The 22,600-nt window shown below is 45.0% G+C and overlaps 1 protein-coding gene across 1 annotated transcript in view; it reads left to right on the top strand.

Moving 5' to 3' along the window:
• NFKBID (NFKB inhibitor delta) overlaps positions 1-22,600 on the top strand; it is a 51,600-nt gene that overhangs the window by 18,942 nt on the left and 10,058 nt on the right. Inside the window, exons 2-8 of the mRNA XM_058196293.1 lie at positions 6,105-6,196; positions 7,375-7,408; positions 13,966-14,264; positions 15,952-16,157; positions 18,963-19,068; positions 20,623-20,769; positions 22,511-22,562. Coding sequence (XP_058052276.1) covers positions 6,105-6,196; positions 7,375-7,408; positions 13,966-14,264; positions 15,952-16,157; positions 18,963-19,068; positions 20,623-20,769; positions 22,511-22,562 — 936 coding nt within the window. The remainder of the gene's footprint in view (positions 1-6,104; positions 6,197-7,374; positions 7,409-13,965; positions 14,265-15,951; positions 16,158-18,962; positions 19,069-20,622; positions 20,770-22,510; positions 22,563-22,600) is intronic.

Raw genomic sequence — 22,600 nt, 5'->3', positions numbered from 1 at the left:
TAGACATTAGAAGTTGGAAGAATACTATTATACACAAGTAAAGAATATTATTACTATTATTATGTATATGTAAATTGACCCAGACAACACACTGTTTACTAAATATTTATATATGTTAAAAAATGTATAAATATATATATATATATTTTTAAAAAAGAGAGAATTGCTTCAACAGCGCATATGCAGATGGACCATTATGGCCTCTAAGCCATGGTTTTTGCACCCTACACTAAAACCTATTATTCACACTCCCTTCAAAATATGGCAAGTCAGTCTTGCTCAATCAGAAGTCCTTCTTCGTCTTCTGTCAACTGTTATCCTAAATCAGCATTTTTCAAACTTGGCAGTTTTAAGATGTGAGGACTTCAGCTCCCAGAATGCTCCCAGAACACTGCCCTAAATCTTCTCTCTAAATCCGAAGTACACCTTTTGAGATCCTGCACCCAGTGGTGGGATTCAGCCGGTTCGCACCTATTCGGGAGAACCGGTTGTTAACTTTCTAAGCAGTTTGGAGAACCGGTTGTTGGAAGAAAGCTTATTTTGTTTTTTTCCACTTCACAGGGCTAATCCTGTAAGGAAGGCAGGAAGGCAACATTCTGGTGGTGTTTCTAGCCTCATCTTTATTGCCCTGCTTACAGAAACTGCCTCCCTGGTTTAACCCTTATTATATTGTAACCGCTAAGGCGAAGTGCCCATCGACCTGAGTGACGTTGAGTTGGCCACGCCCACACGATCACATGACCACCAAGCCACGCCTATCCAGCTGGTCATTAGGGCAGAGAACCGGTTGTTAAATTATTTGAATCCCGCCACTGCCTGCACCTCCTGAAAACCTGGAAGATGGCCCCAGCTGCCTAAATGCAATTTATCATGGGACACCAGAGGGCAATGATAAAATCATAAAGATGGAATTAATAATAATGGAGAAATTAGGATTTAATATGGAATGAACGGTTAAGTGCATAAAGATAAATTTAATATCATCATTACTAGATCTGATTAATTTAATATACTTTCAAATTAGTTGTGCATAACATCCCATTGTCTTCCTTCTTTCTTTCTTTCTTTCTTTCTTTCTTTCTTTCTTTCTTTCTTTCTTTCCCTTGGTCTTGTCCGCTACTTTGAATGTAATTCCAAGGTTTATTTATTTATGTATTTATTATTTAAATTTCTATACCACCCTTCTCCCGAAGGACTCAGCCAGAATAAAATAGTCAATATAAAAGTTAAAACCAATTTAAAAGCAAAAATTCAAAGTTGGCTGGATCATTTAAAACCACTAAAAACCCCAATTAAAACCATTAGGCCAGTCCTGCGCGATGAAATAGAAATGTTTTCAGCTCGCGTCAAAAGGTCCGGAGATCAGGGAGTTGGCGAATATCCGGTGGCAGTTCATTCCAGACAGTTGGTGCCCTCACAGAGAAGGCTCTTCCCCTGGGGGTCGCCAGCCGACATTGTCTGGGCGACGGCACCCTGAGGAGACCCTCCCTCTGGGAGCGCACTGGTCGATGGGAGGCCGCCGGTAGCAGCAGGCAGTCCCGTAAATAAGGTTGGCATGCAAAGACCAAATACAGGTAGTCCTTGACTTGCAACCATTCATTTAGTGACTGTTCAAAGTGAAAATGGCACTGAAACAAGTAACATATCGCTATTTTTCCCGTGTACAACTATTGCAGCATCCCCACGATTACGTGATCAAAATTCAGGTGCTTGACAACTGGCTCATATAGGGCTGGGAAGTGGCTCAACAGGCTAATGCAGTCTGTTATTAACACACAGCTGCCTGCAATTACAATTACTGCAGGCTCGAGTCCCACCAGGCCCAAGGTTGACTCAGCCTTCCATTCTTTATAAGGTAGGTAAAATGAGGACCCAGTGTTGTGTCTTGCCCGCCCTCAGAGCAGCCGGGGCCTTCTTACCTGCTCCCGAACACTGAGGAATGTATGCCTCCCGGCCCAAGTCCTGGCTCCATGCCCACACAAACTGCAGAAGAAGGAGAATCTCCCAGCCCCAGCCCTGACTCCATGCCCAGGCAAACGGAGCAGCTAGACCCCTCCCCCTCCTCCACAGCATGTGAGCCTGAGGAGGGTTTATTCCCAACAGCTGATTGGAGTAATCCTCGCATCAGAAGATTGGATAGGCGGAGGCAACAGAGGGAAGGGAGGGGCAGGCCTTAATGAGTGCCGAGTCATGGAGCCACACCCCATGGCCTATATAAAGGATCTGCTTTCTGGCAGTCTCTGAGTCAGGCAAAAGTCGAACTTATCTTGCTGAAGTCACTTACTGGTCTCCTGCCTGCTCTGCGGACTTTGCTAGGACTTTGGGCAGAGCTGCAGAGGCAAGCCTGATTCAGATTTCCCTGACCCAGCTGTCAGTGGAGGAGTGGGACACGACACCCAGATTGTTGGGGGGGCAATAAGTTGACTTTGTATATAATATACAAATGGATGAGACTATTACCTTACACAATGTAAGCCGCCCTGAGTCTTTGGAGAAGGGCGGGATATAAATTCAAAAAAAATTTAAAAAAATAAAAATAAAAATAAATAATGATGGTTGCAGTGTCCCAAACTCATGTGATCACCCTCTGCGACCTTCTGACAAGCAAAGGCCAGGGGGAAACCAGATTCACTTAACAACCGCTTTACTAACTTCACATCTGCAATGATTCATTTAACAACGGTGGCTAGAAGGGTCGTAAAATGGGGCAAAACTCACTTAACAACTGTCACGCTTAGCAATGGGAATTTTGCAGTCTCGATTGCGGTCCTAGGTCAAGGATCGACCTTTCATCCCACAAGAATTAAAAAAAATATATTAAAAGAATAAATGCACGAACGAAAAAGAGGACCGACAGCAGAAAAGAAACAAAAACTGAAAGGACAGTTTTGATGGACCACTAGGATCTTTTCGTGCTGTCAGTTTTCTCTGCTTCTATGAATACCTGTATAGCTCTCAACATAAAGAAAAAAACAACATTGCTTTGGTCATAAATGGAATATTGCATCTAGTTTTGATCACCACAATATTAAAAAAAAGGTGTTGAGACTCTAGAAAGAGTGCAGAGAACAGCAACGAAGATGCTTAGAGAGCTGGAGGCTAAAACGTATGAAGAAGAGTTGCTGGAATTGGGTATGTCTAGTTTAATGAAAAGAAGAACTAGGAGGTGACATGATAGCAGTCTTCCAATGTCTAAGGGGCTGCCACAAAGAAGAGGGTGGCGGGAGGGTCAACCTGTTTTCCAAAGCACCAGAAAGCAGGAGCAGAAGCAATGGATGAAAACTAATCAAGGAGAGCATCCACCTAGAACTAAGGAGAATTTTCCTGACGGTCAGAACAATCAATCAGTAGAACGACTCGCCTCCAGAAGTTGTGGTGCTCCGATACTGGAGGTTTTTAAGAAGAGATTGGACAACCATTTGTCTGAAGTGATATAGGGCTTCCTGCTTAACCCCTGTATATGGTTGGATTAGAAGACTTCCAAGGTCGCTTCCAACCCTGTTATTCTGTTAGCGAAAACCCAGAGGTTACATCTTTTCTATCCTGCTCTACGGAGTGGAGAGTTGGTCTCTTGACAGAAAGCCACTTGAAGAGACTAGAAGCATTTGAAATGTGGATTTACAGCGGCTGTTACGTATAAGCTGGGTTGACAAAATCAGAAATGAGGAGCTGATAAGCTGCCTGGGAAAGCCAAGGGAAATCATCAAGACTATTAAAAAAGTGAAACTTAGAATATTTGGACGTGTGATACAGACACCCAGAAAAATACGGCATCCTTCATTTAATCCTCCAAGGAAAGATTGAAGGCAAATGAGATCCAGGCAGAAGAAGAACATCATGGCTTCAAAATCAAAGGGACCGGTTTAGACAAAACTCAACAGCACTTTTTCATGCCGCTGTTGATAAAAATAGGATCCCCAACATGATCCCCAATGTCCAATGACGGATATGGGAGGAGGAGGAGGAGGAGGAGGAGGAGGAGGAGGAGGAGGAGGAGGAGGAGGAGGAGGAGGAGGAGGAGGAGGAGGAGGAGGAGGAGGAAGAGGAGAAGGAGAAGGAGGAGGAGGAGGAGGAGGAGAAGGAGAAGGCCAATCCTTGATGCTACCACTGACAGGAGGGTGTGAAAAAGCCAAGTAACCATTGCCTCTTTTCTTGCTGTGTCTTCTCTCTACATGGATTCAAATAAAACTCCCTCTAGAAAGTGCTGTTTGCCAAATAAGACATAGAAAAATGCTGTTTGCACAGCAAAGAAGCCCCGAAGAGCACCAGAATCAACTTTCCTGAAATGCAATTAGCAGTTCAGACAAGCCAAGAAGGAATTAAACTTCTAATATCTCAGGTTCTGCCTGGGCAAACAAATGCATCCGTGTTAATTCCCTTAATGTCATTAACCTCAAATGGAGTTGAGTCCCAGATCCGGTAGCCCTGCCCTATCGCGTTCCCTCTTCTTGGAGAAACATCGTGTGCATGGCAATGTTAAGTGGGGTGTAAGAAATGGGCAGCGTATGAAGCATTCAAACAATATTTCTAGCAGGAATGCCAGATTCTGTAACAGCTTTGTTCCATCCGTCTGGTAAAGGTCGCAAGATTCATTTTTCTCGCCATGTACATTTATACATCCAAACTAGACTGTGTTGTTTCTCTGTGTCATATAATATATGTTATATATTTGTATTTTGTATTTATTTATTTGCTTGCTTGCTTCTTTCTTTCTTTCTTTCTTTCTTTCTTTCTTTCTTTCTTTGTCATGTGTATGTAGTATATATTGGAGGGGGTAACCCTTTGAGAGCTGTATGCAGCAAAATTTCATTTTAATGTATGCCGATTAGTGTACATTCAAGGTGACAATAAAGTTCTAATATTTGGAAGGAGAATCACCAGTCATACATGTGGATCACAAAGCTGTTGGGACCATTAAAATCACATTGCTCTCATTTGATGGCTACTGGAAAAGACATCCCCCAAAAATATCAAAATTTCTTTTCATGCTCCATTGAATATATTAAGGCTTTTGATTGTGTACACCGGAATGAATGCTGAATAGCCCTCGAAAACATGGGAGTGCCAGGCATATCTAATCTGTCTGTTAAAAGAATTGGTACGATGAACCAGGAACGAGCAGTTAGAACAGAATGTGGCGCAATTAAATGGTTCTAAATTGGGAATGGAGTATTACCTAACATTGTACATGGTCACGCTGCTTGTTTTTACTAACCTGCAGAATATATCATGAGAAAAGATTGGAATAGAAGCGATCGGAACGGAATTAAAATGGCTAGGAGCAACCCTCAGCAACCTCAAAGGTGCTGATGAGGCCACTTTTCAAGGGCTGGAAACACGGAAGTCTTAAAGCATCTTTCGCTGAAGGCTTAAACACATAGTGTGATTCAGAGGATTTTAAAGCTTAACATTCAATTGAAACCATAACTTTTCCTCCTGGGATTGAAACAGCTAGAAAAGAGATGGGGAACGCTGTTTGTTAGATACGATAACTGCAAGCAAGATGATGGTATGCACAAAGATGGAAAGATTTGGTAACAGCTACAACAGAGTACATGGTTGGAGAAGATGACAGAACTAGCTTGAAATGGCTAAATTGACTGGTTTGATTAGAGAAAAGATAACGTTTATCTGTGATTGGAAACCCCTTATGGGCTTTTTGTGCAAGAAAGAAAAAAATGTGAACTTGTCATTTATGATTCTGATGATTAGACAGGATACATTGTAGATGAGATGATAGATGATAGAAAGAAGAGTGTTATGATGTAACTTTAGAGAGAGGTTAAAACATAATTGTGCCTATAATTTGGCTCTGCAACCAAACAAGACAGACACAGACTTCAACAGATAGTTAGAGCTGCAAGAAAAACGGTTGCTACCAACCTGCCTTCCATTGCGGACCTGTATACTGCACGAGTCAAAAAGAGGGCTGTGAAAATATTTACAGACCCCTCACATCCTGGACATAAATTGTTTCAACTTCTATCCTCAAAATGACGCTATAGAGCACTGCACACCAGAACAACTAGACACAAGGACAGTTTTTTCCCCAAATCCCCACACGTACCCCAGTTCTAATACCCCAATTCTCTGTCTACTTACAGGCTGCAAAGGGCCACCACCTCAGACTGTGCGGAAGTTATTGGAGCAACGAAGACAACAACAAGCTGCTCTAAGCCGCAGCACCAGGCCCCTGGTGAGTCACCTGCTGAATAGACCTGGACACCTGTATTACATGCAGATAGCCACACGCTTCTCCCTAGCACAACTCAGTTTGAAGGTTGAATCATGGCAACTGGACCAAGTTTATCCAGTTGCCATGATTCAACCTTCAGGCAACTTTTGCCTGCCATCTCACCATGGCCAACTCAACATGGCCAACTCTCCACGGCCAACTCACCGCGGGACAAGAGTTACACTTAATATCGAAGAAATAGTGGAATAGGACCATTAAAGAAAGGATGCCGAATTGAGGGACAAAATGAAATGCGAATGACGAAAATTAAAATATGTTTTAGACTATTTTAAATAATTAAATTGAATTGTCCCACAGGGAGTTGTCCTGTGGCGAGTTGGCCATGGCGAGTTGACCATGGCAAGTTGGCCATGGCATGTTGGTTGTAGAGAATTGGCCGTGGTGAGTTGGCTGCAGTGAGTTGTCCCATTCCACCTTTAGACACCTTTGCCTGGATGTGTTCTGTCTCCTTCCCCACTTCAGACTCACGAGCTGGCCTTCGGCCAGTAGATTCACAGCTCTTATCAGTCCTGGCAGAGAAATCGCAGCTGCCTGCCAAAGTTCAAACAAATGACTCACGTAGCAAGACTTTCAGCTCTTTTTGAAACAGTTCAGCTAAACTTTTGCTTCCCGTGGAGTGAGAGCAGTCCCAAAGCTCCTTATATATCCTTCCGTTTGATGACGACGCCTCTCTAATCTTCTGAAGCATGGGTCAAGCCAAGCTTGATTATTATTATCAGCTGGGTCTAACGGCGTAGCCTGGGGAAGGGAGGAATCAGGGGATGACGGCCTCATTACGTCCTCCGACTGGTCTGGTTCTGGCTCCTGGAGCCGAGCCAAAGGAATCGGTGCTACCGAGGTAAGCCTTACCGGCCCTTCCCCCTCACTCTCGGACTCACTTTCGGGCATGGGGCCAGGTTCAGGGGCTGGAGTCACAACAGGATGACTGAGATTCTTCACCGACACAACTCAGTTTCTTTCTAGGTTCTTTGTGGAATCACTGAACTATTTTGGGCCTTCATTCGTCTTGTTCCTCAAATGCATTTGAACAGAGAGGGTTGATCCAACCTGGTCTTATTGCCTTTCTCAGATTCATTACTTTCTCTCTCTTTCTCTTTCTCTTTCTATTCCCATTTCAGATCCCACCAGGAGCTTTAGAAGCCAGCTGGCCAGGTGAGTGGACTCAGACATCTGGGAATGTAATTGCTTTATCTCTGTCACAAACGCTCTTGTGAATTTAGCTTTCCATCAGCTTCTCTAAACATGGTACCCTCCAGCTGGCATCTTAACAACTCCAGCAATTCTAACAGAGCGGAGATTTCTCCACTGCATCTGGAGGTTAACAGATTATGCTAAGCATTTGCGGTACTTAAGGTTTTCCACTTAAATTGCTGCAAGAATAATTTATTTTTGGCTTAGGTCACTTAATAAACTTCCAAGCAGTTTCAGATTTAACTCATTATCTATCTCTTTATCTCTCAATCTATTTAATCTATCTAAACAATTTCCTGGTTCTTACCGTTGCAGCATCATTGCTCCATTCTCAAAATGGCACTGCCGGTCCAAATGGTTCTCCACTTACAACCATTCATTCAGTGACCGTTCCAAGTTACAACGGCACTGAAAATGTGACCTATGTCTGGTTTCCACACTTACGACCGTTGCAACGTCCCCTTGGTCATGTGATCAAAACACGACAGTTTGCAACTGGCAAGTATTTTATGACGGTTGCGCTGTCCCAGGGTCATGTGATCACTTTCTGTGACTTTCCCAGCCAGCTTTCTACAAGCAAAGTCAATGAGGCAAGCCAGATTCGCATAATGACTGCATGATTCACTTAACAGCTGAAGTGATTTGCTTAACAATTGTGGCAAAAAGGCTACAAAATGGGGTGGGAGACTCATTTAACAACAGCCTCACTTAGCAACAGAAATTTTGGGCTCCGTTGTGGTTTGAGTCAAGGACTACCTGGATGTTCCGTTGCTTAGGAACAGTGGTGGGATTCAAGTAATTTAACAACCGGTTCTCTGCCCTAATGATTTCTTCCAACAACCAGTTTGCCAAACTGCGCAGAAAGTTAACAACCAGTTTATTTATTTATTTTATTTTATTTATTTTATTTGATTTTTATACCGCCCTTCTCCCGAAGGACTCAGGGCGGTGTACAGGCATAATAAAACCGACAATACAATATACAGTTTAAAATACGATTTAAAAAACTTATTTAAATTAGCCCAATGATTAAAATTTACCATATTAAAAAACCCCGTTTAAAATTAATAAATTTAACATTAAAAACCCAATTTAAGCCAGCCCCGCGCGGATAAAAAGATGAGTCTTGAGTTCGCGACGAAATGTCCGAAGGTCAGGTATTTGGCGTAAACCCGGGGGAAGTTCGTTCCAGAGTGTGGGAGCCCCCACAGAGAAGGCCCTTCCCCTGGGGGCCGCCAGCCGATATTGCTTGGCGGACGGCACCCTGAGAAGTCCCTCTCTATGGGAGCGTATGGGTCGGTGGGAGGCGTGTGGTAACAGCAGGCAGTCCCGTAAGTACCCAGGTCCTAAGCCATGGAGCGCTTTAAAGGTCATAACCAACACCAACACAGTTCTCCCGAAGTGGTGCGAATTGGCTGAATCCCACCTATCTATCTATCTATCTATCTATCTATCTATCTATCTATCTATCTATCTAATGGTGGGATTCAAGTAATTTAACAACCAGTTCTCTGCCCTAATGATTTCTTCCAACAACCAGTTTGCCAAACTGCTCAGAAAGTTAACAACTGGTTCTCCCGAAGTGGTGCGAATTGGCTGAATCCCACCTATCTATCTATCTATCTATCTATCTATCTATCTATCTAATGGTGGGATTCAAGTAATTTAACAACCGGTTCTCTGCCCTAATGATTTCTTCCAACAACCAGTTTGCCAGACTGCTCAGAAAGTTAACAACCGGTTCTCCCGAAGTGGTGCGAACCGGCTGAATCCCACCACTGCTTAGGAAATACATTCTTGGCGAACTCCAAGTCAATCTTGATTTCTTCTCTGTTTTAGGAGAGTAAGATTAGGACATTGTTTCAGTGTGGCCTGCAGAACTTGGACACTTTCCAGCTTGGGTGGCCTTCAGCTACGAGAATTTTCAATAATCCTCATGCTGACTGGGGAACTCAGATTGGTATAGTGCCGGGGTCAGCAACCCGTGGCTCTGGAGCTGCATGTGGCTCTTTCATCCCTCTGCTGCAGCTCCCTGTTGCTGGTCGGCTCCACAATTGATAGGGCTTTCGGTTAGGACAGGTAGAGGCAAAAGGACACCGTGCTAGGAGGAGACTCTATGGTGGGGGAACTGACTTTCAGTCGGCAGAGGAAAAAGGACGCCGCACTAGGAGGAGACTCTATGGTGGGGGAACTGACAGTCGGCAGAGGAAAAAGGATGCCGCGCTAGGAGGAGGCTTTATGATGGGGGAACCGGACTTCCGGTCAGCTCCAGAACTGAACGGGGGCTTCTGGTTAGGATCTTTGTGGCTCTTTGAGTGTTTAAGGTTGCCGACCCCTGGTATAGTGGTTAAGGTGCTGACCTACAAACCAGGGGGGTTCTAATCCTACCTCAGACATAAAAGGTTAGCGGGGATCATGGTTAGAGGTAGTGAATGGAGGATAAAGGAGAATATTTGTAGCTCAGGGTTGAAACGAGGGGTCCTTCGTGCTCTCTGCGTCAACCCTGAAGCTGACCTGACCAAAGCCATTGTGAAACTTCAGAGTTGCCACACTGGAGCCGAGGCATAGGCAGGGGGGAATAGAGATAGCTGGGGTTTTGTAGCCAAAACAAAATACTTTCTCCTGAGAACCAAGGACATTCTCACACCTGGTCAGAGGGAGGAGGAGCGATGTTACCCGGCAATCGGACAGCACCTCAATTGGACCATGTGACTGACTGTTTGGGAAAGGGGAAAAACTTGTAATTAGATGAAAACCACGGGAACTTTCAAAGTCGGTTTTCATCAGGTTGTGCCAATATGATATATCCAATAAAACTATTCTTCGAGGAATCCACCTGCTTCGGAGTTTTGTTTGCTATGGACATATTACTTGGAACCCCTGACACTCTGAGCTTGGTTGTTTTTCATAATCGAACAAATCAAGAGGGATCCCATATGGCTGTTTTTTTAATTGCATCTTTGTAGGCGTTCCCTTTATATCAGGGGGCCTTGGTGCTCTCTGAGCTTGCTTGGTTTCTTGCAGACGTGTCATTACCCAAACTAGGTAACACTAGTTAACCTCATCAGGACCAGCACTGATGATGTTACCTAGTTTGGGTAATGAGACGTCTGTTATGGCCCACCAGCAGCCAGTGGAGATGGCATCAGATTCGGACAGTGAGGAGGTTGGGGAGGAACGTGGGCCAGTTCTGGAGTCTGGGGAAGGCTCAGACAAGGGCTCTGCGTTGGAGGCAGAGAGGGGGCCAGGGCCATCCGACAGTTATCAGCTGCCTTCGGAGTCAGACATCAGCAAGGCAGGGGAACAGCTGGAGCCTCTTCCCAGTGTGCGCATGTGCAGAAGACAGGAACAAATAAGAAAGCAGGGTCAACTTCGGAGTAAGCCCACACCTGGGAGATGATTGGCCCCTCCCATAGGACATAAAAGGGGAGCAAACAGGACGTGGGCTTTTGCAGGAAGCAATTAGTTCATTTGGCCGATTTAAGATTTGAAAGTTCTGTTTGTGATTCTGTGCCAAGTTTGGCCTTGCCCCGCATCTGGAAATTAGCTCTCTGGCAGCGTTCCAAGTGAGACAAAGGTGGGTGTTGACCTTCCTCTGAAAGACTATTTGTCAAGCCTTGAGGACTGTAAATGAAAGTAATTTACAGTCGTATAAATAAAAGTGGTTTTGCAGGACTAAGACTTTGCTTCATGCTTTCTAAGGAAGCCTAGGTTAGAACCAGAGGTGGGTTTTCAGCAGGTTTTGACCAGTTCTGGAGAACCGGTAGCGGAAATTTTGAGTAGTTCGGAGAACCGGTAGTAAAAATTCTGACTGGCCCCGCCCCCATCTATTATCTGCCTCCCAAGTCCCAGCTGAATGGGAGGAAATGGGATTTTGCAGTATCCTTCCCCTGGATTGGGGAGGGAATGGAGATTTTACAGTATCCTTCCCCTGCCACACCCACCAAGCCACACCCACCAAGACATGCCACGCCCACCAAGCCACACCCACAGAACCAGTAGTAAAAAATTTTGAAAGCCACCACTGGTCAGAACAACATCTGCAAGAAAGCAACCAAGCTCAGAGAGGACCAAGGACACCTCAGCATGGAAGATGTGCAAATGAAGCACAGGTTCTGTCCTCTTAAAATCTGGTCAGACCGTTAAGGGCCCTAGGCAGATGTTGCCACGTCTAACTTCAAAAGTGGAGATAGATGATTTTCCGAGGGGGATTTTTCAGTTGGAAGACAATAATGAGACTGTCTCTGGTGGTTGCCACAGTTGTGAATGTTAAACTAATTATATTTTATTGGAGAAAACTATCTCAGCCTCATGTTTGTGAATCCTGCTCTGTCTATCAAACCCACGAAGGTCATCGGCCAAACTGACATCTGTGATCAGAGTAAAAACATTAAGTTTAACGCTGACTGGAAAACCCTTATAGACCTTGTGTGCATGAAACAGGGGGGGGAAATGAACTTTTGAGATACGGTTTTGATGATTAAAAAATAAAATTATAGAAAAAGTGAGAGCCGTGCAGAAACCATCAAGTAAGAATTTAATTTCCACTTATAACTGCAATAAAAGAAAATCAGACTTTTTTTCCCCTGCTTTGTTTTTCCTTCCTTCTTTCCTTCCTTCTAAATATTAGTTTCTATATTTCTTGCTTAAAATCCCAATAAAACTATTTAAAATACAGGCGTTATCCTGTATTAACTGATTTACGGGGCAAGATTTATTATTCAAATAGATTTATTGTAGATTTATTGCTCAACGTTCCATTAGGTCTTTACTTAGGATTATTGATTAACTACTATGTATTTAATAACATTTCCTCCAAGGGTGCAAATTGACCCAAAGAGGTTTTCCTCTACTGCATTTTTTACCTTGCAACAGCCCTGCAAGGTAGACTTTACTTAAGTATATAGGTATGTATTCAAATTCTACAGCTGCCCAATTTAGTCAATGACTCTGAGCGGCTTACAATTAAATATAGAACATAATTCTTTATTGGCCAAGTGTGATCGGACACATGAGGAATTGGTGTTGGTGCATACGCTCTCAGTGTACATAAAAGAAAAGATACGTTTGTCAAGAATCATATGGTACAACACTTAACGATAGTCATAGGGTACAAATAAGCAATCAGGAAACAATATCAAGAAGAAGAAGAAGAAGAAGAAGAAGAAGAAGAAGAAGGAGGAGGAGGAGGAGGAGGAGGAGGAGGAGGAGGAGGAGGAGGAGGAGGAGGAGGAGGAGGAGGAGTAGAAGAAGAAAGAGAAGAAAGAGAAAGAAAGAAAGAAAGAAAGAAAGAAAGAAAGAAAGAAAGAAAGAAAGAAAGAAAAAAAAAAGAGAGAGAGAGAGAGAGAGAGAGAGAGAGAAAGAATAGAATTTTTTGTTGGCCAAGTATGATTGGACACACAAGGAATTTGTCTTGGTGCATATGCCCTCAGTATACATAAAAGAAAAGATATGTTCATCAAGAATTCTAAGGTACAACACTTATTGATAGTCATAGGGTACAAATAAGCAATCAGGAACTAATCAATATCAATATGAATAGAATAGAATAGAATAGAATAGAATAGAATAGAATAGAATAGAATAGAATAGAATAGAATAGAATAGAATAGAATTTATTGGCCAAGTGTGATTGGACACACAAGGAATTTGTCTTGGTGCATATGCTCTCAGTGTACATAAAAGAAAAGATACGTTCATCAAGGTACGACATTTACAACACGATGGTCAATATATCAATATAAATCATAAGGATTGCCAGCAACAAGTTATAGTCATACAGTCATAAATGGAAAGAGATTGGTGATGGGAACTAATATATATATATATATTACAATTAAAAATACCAAAAACAATAAAGACACTAAAAATGTCCAGATTAAATATATATAGGAGCAAGACACTTAGCCAGTTAGCCAAGTATGACCATTTTTCACCCTTAGACAGCTGCAGCAGATAATTAAGGTCATAAATGTAAGCCCGAGTACAGTGATCTGTGCATTTTCTGTTTCTCCAAAGAAATCAACTTTATACTGTTGGAAGAAATATCCGTCTGGGTTCAGTTCCAAGTGGGGGAAAAGACACTGGATTCATGGAAGTTGCTTGGAAAGAAGGTTTATTGATGAACAGGGTCACATGGCTTGAGATCCTGGGCAGAGAAAGGGGCAGAGATGCTGAGAGTGCCTGGGTTTTATGCCCTCTGTTGGGCTTTGAATTTGAGCTTGTGTTCTGATTGGTTGTCAGACTCCCCTGGGGCCATGCAGGGGTACCTTTGTAGGTTGTCCAAAGTCCCAGGCTTGGTTGACTCTTGCTGGGTGATGATGTAATGAAAGGGCTTTGGGCAATTCCTGCTATGGTTCTGCCTGAAGGAGGTAGATCTTTGTTATGTAGAATAGATTAGCGCAGGCCTTAATGGCCCTTTTTAATATTTCCTAAAATATCTCATTTTCCCAGGAGAAGGGTGGGTGTTAACTTCCTACAATACACTGACTGGAGCTTCCTCTAATCTCTTTTCTTAGCGCCCCATGGAACACTAGAAAAGGGGGATTCTGTTCTAGGACCATCTACGGTCCCTCCGTATCCAGTTGCTGCCTTTCCTGCCTGGCAACCAGAGGCCTCCAGCCAAGGAGCTTTCGCTCCAGATTTTCACTACCCGTGTGTGGACCCTGGCAACAATTTCCATCTCCAGCCTCAAGGGAGCCAGTATGATGTGATGAGTCCCTGCCCTCCCTTGGAAACCAATATTTATGGAGCAGCAGGTCCTGGAGGTCCCGAGGTAGCCTATGCATCCAAGATAACATCAGCAGTAAATTATGAGGTGAGATGAGGAGAGGTGGAAGTGGGCTGGAATGAGCTCCCTGGGGTATTTAGCAGCGTATTCATATGAATGTCTCAAGCTGGCTGTAAAAAGCCACTTACTTCTCCAAAGAGAATCCTGAGAATTGTGTGCAGATGTGATCTCCTCAACGTGTGCTAGGAGCCTTTCCAAAGTGCAGTTGGCATCTTTTCTTTGGAAAGGACGATGAAAAAGCAGCATGGTTTTGTTTTGTTTTTAATGCACAGATGTATTTTCAAAGTAGATAAGTCCGGGCTCACTTTCCCTATCCAGGTGCTATCCAGAGGAGCTGAACTACCGTAGTATGTAGGAGAAAATATCAGGAGTGAAATGCTCCCGGTTCGGACCGGATCAGGTGATCCGGTAGCAATGACGGCGGGTGGTTTGGAGAACCGCCAGCAAAAATCCCTGCCCTCCCCCCATGCCCAACCATGCCCGCACGATTATCAGAGGCTTTTTTTTTTAACTTTTAAAAGCATTTTTTAAAAGGTAAAAATGCTGAAACCTGCTAGGCAAAAAATAGGGGTGGAGTGTTCGTTTGAGAGAGAGGGAGAGAGAGGAAGGAAGGAAGGAAGGAAGGAAGGAAGGAAGGGAAGGAAGGAAGGAAGGAAGGAGGGAGGGAGGGAGGGAGGGAGGGAGGGAGGGAGGGAGGGAGAGGGAAGAAAGAAAAAGGAGAGGAAGGAAGGACTATAAACCTGGCACTAGACGCAGCTTCATAGGATAATCCAGGGCTGCAACTGGTTTAATAACCGGTTCAGAGATTGCGCGCCTAATGCGCCTGCACGCAGCATTCAAAATACAGCAATTTGAAGCTCAGCTGCTTACTTTCTAAGGCAGCCCCAGTTAGTAGGACAGCAGAGGCACAGAAATCAGTTGTGCCACGGGAATCAGCTGAGCCAGAAAGAAGGAAATATAGGACAGGATAGGGCAGGGACCGGTGGGCAGGGCCAGCTGATCTTCGGAACTACCAATTCACCTGAACTGGCCCGAACCAGCAGAAGCCCACCTGTCGTGTCCCACTCCCCCTCCGACGACCAGGACAAGGGAGTCCATATCAAACGTGGCAACGAAGCCTCTGCAGCTTGCCAAATTCCTTCGAGGTTTCTCAGGGCAGGCAGGCAGTCCAAGTTGTGACTTCAGCAAACCAGATGAGACTTTGCTTGACTCAAGGTTGGAATGCCAAAAGCAGGTCCTTTATATAGGCTGTGGGGTGTGGCTCCATGACTCAGCATTTATCCAGGCCTGCCCCACCCTTCTCTCTGCTGGCGTCGCCTCTCAGATCTCCGGAAGCGAGGATCCACCCACTCTGAATTGTCCCCAGCTGTATCAGAGGGAGTAGGTCCGAGTAATTGCACCACTTGGCTGACTTCCTGCTCTGTAGGCTGCGCCGAAGGAAAACACACTGAATGAGTGAGCTGTACTGGGTTTCTCCCTCCACTCCCTGACTCCTCTCCGGGCATGGGGCCAGGGCCGGGGGCTGGAGTCATGACAGGCCTTTCATCTTCATTATCAGACTCAGAGTCTGATAACAAGTCCAGTTGGCAACGGGAGGGGCCCGGCTGAGGAGAGGAGGGAGGACGAGTCACAACACCACCACTGAGAACCACCCATCTTTAGATCAGCTTCACTCCATCACCTGTTTAACTTTTTTTAAAAAATTTCCATCCAGAAGGTTGCCACTGAAGCTGTCCATCTTTATCCAAGCTCGGAGACCTCCTGGCTGGGACAGGAACAAAACAATGCTTGCCTCCTCCTTCCTGGGAGTTACGCAGACTTATCTGTGGATGTCGATCCAGGGGAACTGACTCAAGCTCGGGCACAGATCCAGAATATAGATCTATCTCACCTTTTGCAGCAGGATGAAGATGGCGACACGTAAGTGTACAACCGGGGCACCAACCCAGTGAGGAACTCATTCCGTGTTCTTGTTTGGGACGGCCGTGGGAAAAGATGAAAGGGCTTGGAAAGCAGATAACGAGCAAGCTACATAGAGTGGTGCGGTGGCCTAGAGGTGAAGTTCTCGCCACATAATTAGGAGGCTGTGAGTTCAATCTTAGGTAGAGGCAGATATTTCTCTCTCTGTCGTGTCCCACTCCTCCGCTGATGGCCGGGTCAGGGAAATCCGAATCAGGCTTGCCTCTGCAGCTCTGCCCAAAGTCCTAGCAAAGTCCTCAGAGCAGGCAGGAGACCAGAAAGTGACTTCAGCAAGATAAGTTCGACTTTGCCTGACTCAGAGACTGCCAGAAAGCAGATTCTTTATATAGGCCATGGGGTGTGGCTCCATGACTTAGCACTCATTAAGGCCTGCCCCTCCCTTCCTTCTGTTGCCTCCGCCTATCCAGTCTTCTGATGCGAGGGTCACTCCAATCAGCAGCTGTTGGAAATAAACTTTCCTCAGGCTCACATGCTGTGGAGGAGGGGGAGGGGTCTAGCTGCTCCGTTTGCCTGGGCATGGAGCCAGGGCTGGGGCCGGGGGATGCTCCCTCCTCTGCAGCCTGCTTGGGCATGGAGCCAGGACTGGGGCCGGGAGGCATACATTCCTCCGTGTTCGGGAGCAGATAAGAAGGCCCCGGCTGCTGTGAGAGCGGGCAAGACACAACACTCTCTGGGCACAATGAGGACATATCTGCTGAACAAAACTCCACATTGGCGACAGGAAGGGCATCCGGCCAGTAAACACTCAGCTCCATTCAGCTGCCTAGACTCCACCCGGCAAGGGATTATGGGGTCGTTAAAGGATGATGATAACAAGCAGGCTACATAGGAACTAACTGGGAAAAGGACTGGAATCTGTTCCCAACCTGGTGTTTTCCAGATAGGTGAGGCCTGCAATTTCTAGCTTGGACAGCTCAAAGACTTTACTGGATAAAAATGCCAAGTGTTATATAGCCGTATCACATCTGGAATGCATCCCACTGGGAAAACATCCATGGTTGCAGTGTAAAAACAGGATTAAACGATGGCAGCCTTCTCATTTTCTTGCCACTTAGAGTGAATCAGATAAGACAAAAAAAAAAAAAGTGGCAATTGGGCGGCCCACAAAGTATTGCCACACAACAAAGGCAACCAGGAGATTTACAGTTTGCACTTTTAGATGTTAAATCTTTGCCCTTGTGATAGATAATTCCTTTGCATTTGCATGCATATCACTGTGCTAATCCCTAATAATATATCATCATATCCCACATGCAATTCCATTTCAGGGAAGTAATATTATACCCACAGAGAAAAGGCAAAAGGCAGTATTTCTCAATCTTGACAACTTGAAGATGGGTGGACTTCCTGTTGTGGTGGGGGATTCTGGGAGTTGAAGGCCACTCATCTTCAAGTTGCCAAGGTCAAGGAAACACATAAGGAGCAGCAAGCTGTCAGTGAATGACATGAGAGAAGAAAGAAAAAGATACATGGCTAAATCTCATTTATGCCAATACCGTTCATTAGAATCTTTTAAAGGTAAAGGTAAAGGTTCTCCTGCACATGCGTGCCAGTCTAGTCATTCCTGACTCTAGGGGGCGGTGTTCATCTCCGTTTCAAAGCCAAAGAGCCAGCGCTGTCCGAAGACGTCTCCGTGGTCATGTGGCTGGCATGACTCAATGCCAAAGGCACACGGAACGCTGTTACCTTCCCACCAAAGGCGGTTCCTATTTTTCTACTTGCATTTTTTTACATGCTTTCAAACTGCTAGGTTGCCAGAAGCTGGGATAAGTGACGGGAGCTCACCCCGTTATGTGGCCCTAGGGATTCGAACCGCTGAACTGCCGACCTTTCTGATCGACAAGCCCAGCATCTTAGCCATTGAGCCACTGCATCCCTTCATTAGAATCTATAGCTTTCTATTTTTGCAAGTCCTCCTTGCTTCCCTCACCTTTAGATGCCACTATATGTGTTGTGAGAGGAACGCGGTGGCTCAGGGGCTAGGACGTTGCGCTTGTCGATCAAAAGGTTGGCAGCTCAGCGGTTCGAATCCCTAGTGCTGCCTTGTAACGGGGTGAACTCCCGTTATTTGTCTCAGCTTCTGCCAACCTAGCAGTTTCAAAAGCACGTAAAAATGCAAGTAGAACAAATAGGGACCACCTTTGGTGGGAAGATAACAGTGTTCCGTGCACCTTTGGCATTGAGTCATGCCGGCCACATGACCATGGAGACGTCTTTGGACAGTGCTGGCTCTTCGGCTTTGAAACGGAGATGAGCCCCGCCCCCTAGAGTCGGGAACGACTAGCACGTATGTGCGAGGGGAACCTTTACCTTTACCTTTATATGTGTTGCACCTTGATTAGGATACTATAAATAATAATGTAGTAGATACATTACTGTATCTGAGAAAGCTATGATCAGGTAAGCAATTTTCCTCACCTGCACAGTTGCCATTATGAATACAAGAGCGACCTTGGTTTTCCTTCCTATGATCCTTTATCCGGAAAGAGACCAAAACTTGGCAACCCTTCAAAATTCAAATTATAAAATAAGACCTGCAGCTAACGAATTTGCAAATGAGAGAACCAAGTTGTTTGAAACACTGGGGGAGGGAGGGAGAATTCTCAGTGCTGGTTGTAAATGCACAAAAGTTTCTGAAGTCAGAGTACTTAAAAAAAAAAAAAAACGAGGGTAAGGATGTTGACATGGCTATCCAAACAGTATGGTGGACTGGACTTTGGATCACTCTGAGCCCTTCTTCTCCAGGTTGCTTCATCTCTTTGTGGCTCAAGGACTCCGCCCATTGTCGTATGCTGCAGCTGAAATGCTCAGAGATTGTGGACAGTTGGACGTCAAAGAACACCGGGGAAAGGTGAGTGCGCTCTATGACAGGGGTCTCCAAACGTGGCAACTTTTAGACTTGTGGACATAAACTTCCAGAATTCCCCAACCAGCCATGCTGTCTGGGGAATTCTGGGAGCTGAAGCCCACAAGTCTTAAAGTTCCCATGCTGGCTGGGGGATTCTGGGAGTTGAAGCCCACAAGTCTTAAAGTTCCCACGCTGGCTGGGGAATTCTGGGAGTTAAAGTCCACAAATCTTAAAGTTGCCAAATTTGAAGATCAGCGTTAGCTGGAGGTTCTCTGCCTGTGCAGATATTGCTAAAGGTATCTTGCCTGAAAGAGTTATCTTCCCATCACCCCTGTGGCTTGTCCTGCATCATCTGCTGCTCCATGGTATACTGGGATGGGAAAGCATCAGCATCTGTCCTTCAAGACAGGGGTCTCCAACCTTGGCAACTTTCAGATTTGTGGACTTCAACTCTGCTGAAAGTTGCCAAGGTTGGAGACCCCTGCTTCAAGAATCTGAGATTACATTGTTAAAAAAAAAAAAGTCATTCAGAAGCAGATTTGGACACATGTTCCCGCTACATGCAAACATAAAACAGAACCTATTTTTTTTTCCCCTTACAAAACTAGTCACAGTTTTGGATCTAGGATAAGCAGATCATGGCCGCAGCCAGAAGCAGTGGTCACCCCTCCCAAATGACGCTGTGCCTCGAGCTCCCTTCAAACTATCAGCTGTACAAGCTGGCAACCCATGTTTCTCTACTTTGGCAGCTCACACATCTGCAGACTTCAACTCTCAGAATTCTCCAGAATTGATTTTGTGGCGCGGGAATTTGGGGAGCTGAAGTCCATACATCTTCAAGTTGAGAAACCCTGAGCTGGACCAACACTGAGCCACGAAAGCTTATGGCACATCATTCCTTCCATTGACTCCAGGGATGAAATGCTCCCGGTTCGGACCGGATCGCCTGATCCGGTAGCGATGGCGGTGGGTGGTTCGCAGAACCGGAAGCAAAAATCCCTGCCCCCGCCCATGCCCAGCTGAGCTGCACGATCATCAGTGTTTTTGGGTTTTTTTTACTTTTAAAAGCATTTTTTCTTCGGCCAAAAAAATGCTTTTAAAAGTAAAAAAAAAGGCTCTGATGATCGCACGGCTCAGCTGGGATCATCAGAGGCTTTTAAAAGCATTTTTTATAACCTCTTCGGCCGAAGAGGTTGTAGAAAAAATGCTTTTAAAAGTAAAAAAAAAAAAAAGTTGGCCATGCCCACCCAGTCACATTACTCCCCCCTCAAGCCACGCCCACAGAACCGGTAGTAACAAATTTTACATTTCACCCCTGATCCATTCCATAACGAACTGCCATTTGGGTGGCTGCCTTATACGGTCCACCGGTTAAGATTGTGCCCTCAAATCAATTTTCTACGGAGATTATCAGCCATCCAGGTCCTGGTGATCCCAAAGGTGCTTTTCGAAAAGGCAACTGGACTTTCTTGCTTTTTTTTTTTTCCTTTGAAAACGTTGCGCTTCTCATCCAAGAAGCTTCTTCAGTTCGATTTTTTTCTTTTCCTTTGGGCCCAGACTCCATTATTAGTGGCGGCTGCAGCCAACCAACCTAAGATCGTGAAGGACCTGATTTTGCTGGGAGCAGATGTCAATGCCATGGACCAAAAGGGGCAGACTGTGCTGCACCTTGGCGCCACCTACGGGCTGCCCAGTGTTATTGAGGTGAGTCTGGCCTATTTTCCCTGCTAGAATAGCCTTGTGCAAAGTAGGCACAATACAGGTAGTCCTCGATTTATGAACGCAATAGAGCCCAACATTTCTGTTGTTAAGGGAGACATGTGTTAAGGGAGCGTTGTCCCATTTTACGACCTCCCTTGCTTCGGTTGTTCAGTGAATCCCTGCAGTTGATAATTTAGTAACCTGGTTGTTAAGTGAATCAATCTGGCTTCCCCACGGACTTTGTTCATCAGTAGGTCGCAAAAGAGGATCACATAATTTTGGGACACAACAACGGTCATAAATATGAACCGGCTGCCAAGCATCTGAATGTTGATCACAGAGATGCTGCAAGAATCGTAATTGTGAAAAATGGTCATGAGTCGTTTTTTTCAGGACTGTTGTAACTTTGGTCACTAAATGAACTGTTGTAAGTCGAGGACTACCTGTAGCTCTTTACCAGAGACGAAAACTACCTGTCTCAGTGCTCCAAGCAAAGCGTCAGAGAAGCACTGAAGCGGGATTAATCTGCTAATCCATGCAGTTTGGGGGATATGCTTCGAAAGCCACTGATAAGCCAGCAAAAGGTATTAAGTAGCCTTCGAATTAATGACAATTATGACCAGAATTTCCATGGTTAAGCCAGGCGGTTGCTAAGTGAGTCATGTCCCATTTTATGACCTATTTTACCATGGTTGTTAAGCAAATCCACTGCCATCACTAAATGAATCACATGGCCATTGAGCAAATCCACCCTCCCTTGCTAAGTTCGCTTGTTGGAAACGGGCTGGGAAAGCCACACATGGCAATCCCTTGATCCTGGGACATTGCAACCATAAATATATGTCGGTTGCCTTTTGATCATGTGACTGTGTGGATACTGCAATGGTCATAAATGCAAGGACTGGTCGTAAGGAGAGGTGGGCTGCTGCCGGTTTGGACCGGTTCGGGAAAACTGATATTTTATTTTTTTTATCTATTATTATTTATTTGCATTTATATCCCCCCCTTCTCCGAAGACTCAGGGCGGCTTACACTATGTTAGCAATAGTCTTCATCCATTTGTATATTTATATACAAAGTCAACTTATTGCCCCCAACAATCTGGGTCCCCATTTTACCTACCTTATAAAGGATGGAAGGCTGAGTCAACCTTGGGCCTAGTGGGACTTGAACCAAGTAATTGCAAGCAGCTGTGTTAATAACAGACTGTCTTAGCAGTCTGAGCCACCAGAGGCCCGTTGATAGTTGATAGTTGCGACCCACTGCCCACCTGTCCCAGGGCTATCCCATCCTATATCATGGTGTTTTTCAAGCCAAGTGCATGCGCTCGCGCTTACATTTTCAGTGGGTGCTGGGTGAACCAGTTGTTACAACTGGCAGCAGCCCACCACTGGTCCTAAGTCAATTTTTATTTTTCAGTGCTATTGTGACTTCTGCTCGCTAAGCAAACGGTTATAAGTCAAGGACTATCTCTTAAACTGGCAGGGCAGTCTCTAACCTGGCCGGTAAAAGATATATCCTTGACTTGGCATATATCTGTTTTGACATGGCGATTGGGTTGAATCTCCTTCAAAGTGACCCCGTTAAAGCTTTGCAGAGCTTTAATCCAGGAGCTCCTGATATACTGGAACTATGTTTCCTAGCTATCCTGAGCCAGCATGGAAAATCTCATGACTCAAACAAATCTTTTCCAAAACACACATCGGCTTTATTATTTCCCCCACCCCCGTTCTTCCTTTTTCAGGCGGTCATGATGACTGGTGCTCCTGTCAACGTGGATGCCAGAAATTTTGAAGGTAAGTGTCAGGTTCTTTGGCAACTGCCTGAACCAAAG

The sequence above is a fragment of the Ahaetulla prasina genome, chromosome 10 (genome assembly GCF_028640845.1).
Source record: "Ahaetulla prasina isolate Xishuangbanna chromosome 10, ASM2864084v1, whole genome shotgun sequence".
NCBI lineage: Eukaryota > Metazoa > Chordata > Lepidosauria > Squamata > Colubridae > Ahaetulla > Ahaetulla prasina.
The sequence above is the reverse complement of the archived record's forward strand: the minus strand, read 5'-3'. Positions and strand labels throughout refer to the sequence as shown.